Consider the following 7092-nt stretch of genomic DNA (forward strand, 5'->3'; position numbering starts at 1 on the left):
GTTTGGTGCATATCTTATATAATAAAAGGCTAAAGTGCAAATCGACTGAATGGCTGAACGACTGGTCGCTATGATGTGCACTGATCACCAGGGGGCAGACGCTCAACTCAGGAGCTGCCCTGGAGCGCTGCTCAGCCAGAAGCTGGTAAGCACAGTGGCTATGGCGGGAGCCTCTCCTGCCTCCAGGGCAGCGCTAAGGATGCCCAACTGCGGGGAGTGGGCTGAAACCGTCAGTTGGACATTCCCTGAGGGATCCTGGACTGTGAAAAGGCGCAGGCCGAGCTGAAGCCACTGCCTGTCTCCCCCCGCACCCCCCTCCCCAGTGCACAAATTTTGTGCACCGGGCCTCTAGTGTATTTATATTTGTTATACCTTCTTGGTGAATCAAATTGTATTTTTTTGGCCAGACATTTTGCATTTATAAAGTCAAATATGATAATCCTTCCTTTTATGGGTTTGGCTTTATTTTAGGCACTTCAATATCAAGGAATAAATTAACCAGTGCTTTCTTCTGTAGCACGTGTATTTTTATATTTTAACATTTGCTCTACCCAGAGGTCCAAACACCGTTATTTAATGTAACTTGAGCCTTTAATATTCTGAAATGGTTGGGTCCCCTAAATAAGTGCAGACCCCTAAACTCTCTCCCTGTTGTGTGGTCTGCCTGGCTTAGCCTTGCCTCACTGTTACCCTCTTTTCCTACCACTCTTCTACCAACGTCTAAGTAGTTATTAGGTGTTCCCTCCCATCTCCAGTCATTGCTGGTTGTCTATATATATATACATTAAGTAAATTATGGTTTCAGCCAAAACTTTATGCTTGCCAACCACAATGCCAGGACAGTGTAAATACTTAATCAATATTAAATGGATACAAAGATGCTGTGACCTGGATTCCACACACATCCTGGGGATGTGAAAGGAGACTCAGAGACTCAGGGATTTGCATGTCACACTCAAGCTCGGGCCAGTTTATCCATTCTTTAATGTCACCAAGGGAGGGAGTTTGGCTTGGGAAGTGAAGGGCTGAACCCGGAGAGGCAGTTACTTTTACATGGGATTTACCATCTTTCCCATGAAGAGAGGCATGTTGGCATTTTCATCCATGATGATGACTAAGAAGGGCCTGTTGAACTTGATGGTCAGATGCTTAAACCTAAGCTCGGGCCAGTTTATCCATTCTTTAATGTCACCAAGGGAGGGAGTTTGGCTTGGGAAGTGAAGGGCTGAACCCGGAGAGGCAGTTACTTTTACATGGGATTTACCATCTTTCCCATGAAGAGAGGCATGTTGGCATTTTCATCCATGATGATGACTAAGAAGGGCCTGTTGAACTTGATGGTCAGATGCTTAAACCTCTATCGTCGATGGTCAGCACAGCCTTGTGCAGCGCCTGGAAGGGAGAGAGCAGAGGCATGCTGGGGCAGAGGCAGCCTGTGCCGTCCTTTCCCCAGGCCTTGGAGCAAGGCCAGATATGGGGGAGCTGTGCCGGGGGCTCAAGGAAGGGTCTGCACAGAGGCCCAGTGGGGACCTGGACCTTTATAGAATTTCCTTTATTGAAAAACAAAACAATGACAATCAAGCACAATTGCCAGCTGGGTGTCTGCCATTGGAGCATTTTTATTAAAGAACCACTGGACTCACAACTTGAATCATCATGGTGTGGTGGGAAGAACATGAAATGGGGTTCCAATCCATTTTCCCCCACCAGTGAGCTAACTAACTATCTAACTAACTAACTAACTAACTAACTAACTAACTGTGCCAATTCAAGGAGATGAATACTCTTCTTGAATCCTCGCTTTCCTAAGTAGGAAAATCAGAGCTACATGATATGACCACCTAGGGCCACTAAGTGCTTTATGTGAGAACCCCAGCCAGCGTAGGTGTCCATAAATATGTGCCTGTGTTAGAGGTGTGCATGTACATGTGCGTGCCTGTGTTAGAGGTGTGCATGTACATGTGCGTGCCTGTGTTAGAGGTGTGCATGTACATGTGCGTGCCTGTGTTAGAGGTGTGCATGTACATGTGCGTGCCTGTGTTAGAGGTGTGCATGTACATGTGCGTGCCTGTGTTAGAGGTGTGCATGTACATGTGCGTGCCTGTGTTAGAGGTGTGCATGTACATGTGCGTGCCTGTGTTAGAGGTGTGCATGTACATGTGCGTGCCTGTGTTAGAGGTGTGCATGTACATGTGCGTGCCTGTGTTAGAGGTGTGCATGTACATGTGCGTGCCTGTGTTAGAGGTGTGCATGTACATGTGCGTGCCTGTGTTAGAGGTGTGCATGTACATGTGCGTGCCTGTGTTAGAGGTGTGCATGTACATGTGCGTGCCTGTGTTAGAGGTGTGCATGCTGTTAGAGGTGTGCATGTATGTACATGTGCGTGCCTGTGTTAGAGGTGTGCACATACATGTGTGCCTGTGTTAGAGGTGTGCACGTACATGTGTGTGCCTGTGTTTGAGGTATGCACGTATATGTGTGTGCCTGTGTTAGAGGTGTGCATGTATATGCGTGTGCACCAGCACAACAGACTCAAAGCTCTTTACCTGGTAACTGTGGGGCACCATCCACTGGTCGAACCTACTTGCTCAGCCTCATCCCAGACTCCTCTCCTGTACCGTTCCTTCCCCAGGAGCTGCTCCCGTCCCTGCACTATACTCAGTCCTTTCCTATCACCTGCCTTGTCCTTCCATCCAGGCCTCCCCCGCAGGGGACACCAGGCCTCTCCACTTCTCAAGGCCTTCACGACTCCACCTGCGCACCCTCACGCCTCTGGACCAACATTCTCATCTTCCCTGCAAGCAGCCCCACCTCAGGAGGTAGAAGCTGGACTTGGACTTTCTGTCCCTGGGCGTGTCTCTTGTTTCTAGTGTCTGATTGTAAGCTCCTTGGGGACCAGGGCATAGGTGGGGACCCCTTCTGGTGTCCAGTCCACAGTCAGGCACTCCGTTTGTAGCCAGTACTGAGCCGAAGTTGTTTCTTTCAATTCTCCTGATAAGTGGCATCTTTAGCCCAAATCACTCATTAACTTGGACTCCCTGATTCATCAATAGCTCCCAATGTCACAGGAAGGGGGTGGCGAGGGGGGCAAAATTCCTTTGAAATCCCTGACCCTCGGTCTGACTTTGTAAATATGGGTCCATCGAGGCCCAAAGAGGAGAAGACCCTGACCAGAGATGAGACAGAGGGTCAGTGACACTGCCTCAGAGGACGTCCCTGTGAAAAGATAAGAATTTCACAACATGGAAAGTTTTCCTTTTCTGGTCATTTCTCCCACTTGGCCCCTGCCTCTCTACCCACAGGCGGATGGCAGTCATTATTGGTTTGTTGTATTTTTAGGTGTTCTACCCTGTCAGAGAATGTCAGAATGATGTGGGTCCTCTTATCCCTAAAGGGCCAGGACAGGAGGCCACCCCTCCCTTGGGTGCCTGAACACGTCCCAGTCTTGGTGAGTCCAAGGGCCTTCCCCAGAGACCTCGGTCTGCGGGGTGTTTGTGCCCTTTGTCCCCGCCCCTGGGCTGCAGCCCGCACACATCTGCCCTGTGGACAGCAGGGACAGGCTCACCTTGGACAGCTTCAGGGGTACCTCCTCGCTGATCCCCGAGAGCTCAGCCCCATTACTGAAGACCTTGGTGATGCCCATTTCACCCAGGATGGCTTTCAGATCGTAGGTTCCAGAAATGGACAGTTTGGGCATACTCAGAGAGGCAGACCTGTCAAGATGGTTAGAAAAGATAAGAATTTCACAACATGGAAAGTTTTCCTTTTCTGGTCATTTCTTCCACTTGGCCCCTGCCTCTCTACCCACAGGCGGATGGCAGTCATTATTGGTTTGTTGTATTTTTAGGTGCTCTACCCTGTCAGAGAATGTCAGAATGATGTGGGTCCTCTTATCCTGAAATGCCACCTCCTCTGAGAAGCCCTCCGGGCAGACCTGCAGTGTCCTTGGGAAGCACTTTGCACACTGCCCTGCAGGGTTTGGTCACCCCCCGACTGGGCCTTCGGGGCTGGAATCCCAAGGGAATGTGGGGCATGGTTTCAGGTGTTGAGTGACATTTGCCCAGTGAGTGTTGAGTGACACTCGGGGCTGATTGCTCAGCTCTTGTTTCCCATGGGGACAGATTGTGGCCCTGAGGAGGTCTGACATGATTCTAGCCAGGAACTTTCTATCCTTTCAGTCCACACTCAGCCTTCTCCAGGAAGCACACCGCTTCCTCTCCTCGTGAGTGAGGTGCTGCTCTCCCTGCGCCAGGCACTGACATGGGGAAGGGGCCGTGTCCCAGCTGGAAGTCCCCCAGGACAGGGCTCTGCCTCCTCAGCTGCCGGCACTGTCCCTCTTACAGAGCCCGGCTGGTGCCACCTAAACTGATGCTGGCCTCTGTCTGGAAGCAGAATCATGCACGAGGTGGGTCCCCCTCCCCTGGCCCAATGGTCAGGCCTGATGGGGCGGCTCCCGGTCAGCCCTGGGCTGGAATCACCGTATGTCGATGTTTTTGAAGATCCTGGCCAGGTGCTTCTGGCAGATCTTGGCCTCCAGGTACTGCATCTTCCCCTTATCGGGCAGGATCAGGAAGGCGGGCCCTTGGCCCCTGTAGTGCTGCAGCAGCACCCAGGAGGAGAGCGCCTTGTCGTGCAGCAGGTCAAACCTGCCCAAACGGTGGGTCATGGGCACCCTTATCGTGGTCTTCTTGTCCACGTGGAAGTCTTCTGCTACAAAGCCCTCAGCCTCGAATTTAACCTTCCACCGACCTAGAAAGAGGTGAAGGTACAGGTCAGCCAGGAGGGCGGAGGGTTAGGTACCTGTGGCAGAACACAGGAGCCCGGTGTGAGGGGGCTCTCTCTGAGCCTCAGTTTCCCCGTCTGTTAAATGGAGCTGAAAGGAACCTCAGCTCACTGACAGGACTTCAGTGGGGAGAAAGCCAGACTGGAGAAGGGTCCATGTTGTCTATATTGTAGAGGCTCAGGGGTGCCAGCCTGGTTGGGCAGAGTAAGCATTTGAACTTGTATTTCATACCTGTTTACTAGTAATGGAGGGTCGCTTGGAAGGGGCTAAATGAAAATGATTGGCATCAGTCATGCGTGGCAGCTCCTTGCCTGAGTCTCCCTGCCCCTTGAATCGGGCTTCTTATCATTCAGGGAAATCACCCTTGTTCTTACTCTCATGGCCTTTCCTGGACCAACATGTGAGACGCGGAGGCCTGGGCATCCCCTCTGCTATTCCAAGAGACCGTCACCATCCTGCCAGGTGAGAGCACACAGGAGTCTCAGGGACCCCTGAGCCCCTTCCTCATTGGATGGAAGGTGGAGACTGGGGCTGGACAGGGGACAGGACCCGCCTGGAGACCCACAGCTCAGCTGGGGCCCAGGATGTGCTGACTCTGGGCTCTGCGCTCTCCAGGGCATTTTCTGCCCCAGGTCAAGGAGCCCACAGAGAGAAGGAAGCAGCCCCTGACCTTGACTCCCACCTCCCTGCCCCAGGCTGTTTCCCGGGACTGTTCCATCAGCCTCAGAATGTCCTCTGGGACACACAGGTCTCTGGCATTTTCTTCACTCCCAGGGAGGAAGGCAGGCTGAGAGTCAAGTTCAGTTGAGCACCCACATTGTGAGCCTGTAGTCCCATGTTCTTTGTAACATGCTACTCCTCACAGAAACCTGGCAGCAAGGGATTATTAGGTTCATGTTCCAGATAGGAAACTAGAACCTCAGAGAGGTACAGAGACTTGCCGAGAGCCAGACATTGAAGGTGGTGGGGGCAGGATTTGAACCCCGTCTTTCTGACTCTAGAGCTGCCACTCCTCCCACGACGCTAGAGTGGTCCAGGAGACCTTCTTCATTTGCAAGGTCTGCTAAAGTGTGTTTGCCTGGCTCTGTGTTGTGTGTGGGGGGCACCCTGCATATTGTACCTCTGTCCCTGGTGGGGGTTTACGAGGCATGTGGAACAGGCACAAAGGCTCTGACACGTCCTGCAGGGAAGATGATGCTCTGACTGCTGACCCGTCGCTCGCTGACCTTATTGATCAGGGGGCGTTTCTCATGGTTGTGTGGGGAGAACAGAATCCCCCCGCCCAGATGCATAGTCACATGGCATCCACATGGCATCCTGCACCGCCCAGGAAAGCTTAGGAACTGATGATTGAGAATGTATTTGGATGTTTCCATGGGAACCAGCTCAAGCTGGTGGTAAAACCTACCTTGAAAGAAGATGTAATTTGCCAGAGCAAGAGTTGTGTCTTTGTCAAGGTCTTGGACCAGATCTACAATTTTTTCTTGGCTTTTCATCTCTATGTAATCATTGACCTGTGTATTGGCCTTGGTGTCTCTGAAGTTGATGGAGAAGACATCTGTGTGGTACAGCTTCCCGACATCTTCCAAAAACTTATCCACCACCTTCACACTCTCATTGACAAACAAGATGTTGCCAGTGATCAGCTGCAACTGTCGGTTTGGCTCAGTGAGGGTGTGGAGGAGATGCTGTAAGCCTGCATGGATGTCAGCCTCAGGTACCTTCTTCAAGTTGAAATGTAATCCCTCCAGGATCTGGGTGTGAGTGTCGCCCTTGGCCCCCAGGGAGAGCATGGCAAAGGCTGTAGCGATGCTCACTGGGGAGAAGAAGATGTTGGTAGAGTTGGACTGATGGGCCACCTGACGGTACAGGCTGAAGGCGAAGTTGGCCAGTTCCGGTGTGATCTTGTGGACAGCGACTCCATGGAGACTATCAGCCAGGGAGGCAGGGGCCAGGCAGCACAGGCCTGCCAGGAGGAGGCCCCACGTGACGGAGGATGGCATTGTCCTGCGAGGGAGAGAAGGGGCATCACACCCAAGTCAGGCCACACAGTGAGCCCCCTGGCCCCTGAGTCACACCATGTGAAGCAACCAGAGTTTATTCAGCATCTACTTTGTGCAGCCCTGTGCCAGTGATGAGTTCTGCATCCTCATCGGCGTGACTCAGAACAATAGCTAAGACTTGCACAGTGTTCCCAGGTGCTGAGCTCCTCTCTGAGCACTTTGCTCGCACATCTCCTTGCCCCCTTATAGCAATCGTAGATGCAGGTCGTAGGCCAATTCTCAATCTCCAGAGGCGGAGACCGAAGT

The 7092-nt window shown here is 52.1% G+C and overlaps 1 protein-coding gene across 1 annotated transcript; it reads right to left on the minus strand.

Moving 5' to 3' along the window:
• Nucleotides 1–1034: 1034 nt before the first annotated feature.
• LOC102767222 (alpha-1-antitrypsin) lies at nucleotides 1035–6887 on the minus strand. Its single transcript, XM_015566696.1, has 5 exons — nucleotides 6192–6887; nucleotides 4479–4749; nucleotides 3392–3713; nucleotides 1356–1392; nucleotides 1035–1225 (listed from the first exon to the last, which is right to left on the minus strand). Exons 1-5 carry the CDS (start codon nucleotides 6784–6786, stop codon nucleotides 1050–1052), a joined length of 1401 nt encoding a protein of 466 aa, XP_015422182.1. The 5' UTR covers nucleotides 6787–6887; the 3' UTR covers nucleotides 1035–1049.
• Between the last annotated feature and the right edge of the window lie 205 nt (nucleotides 6888–7092).

This window comes from Myotis davidii, unplaced genomic scaffold, assembly GCF_000327345.1.
Source record: "Myotis davidii unplaced genomic scaffold, ASM32734v1 scaffold443, whole genome shotgun sequence".
Classification (NCBI taxonomy): Eukaryota; Metazoa; Chordata; class Mammalia; order Chiroptera; family Vespertilionidae; genus Myotis; species Myotis davidii.

What these genes read in the sequence shown, in the direction of transcription:
- LOC102767222 (XM_015566696.1), bottom strand. Translation starts at nt 6,786, where the DNA reads ATGCCATCCTCCGTCACGTGGGGCCTCCTCCTGGCAGGCCTGTGCTGC. An exon ending in TTCAAAAACATCGACATACG is followed by an intron (nt 3,714 to 4,478) that starts GTGATTCCAGCC and finishes CCATCTTGACAG; the next exon opens with GTCTGCCTCTCTGAGTATGC. An exon ending in GCTGACCATCGACGATAGAG is followed by an intron (nt 1,226 to 1,355) that starts GTTTAAGCATCT and finishes CTCCGGGTTCAG; the next exon opens with CCCTTCACTTCCCAAGCCAA.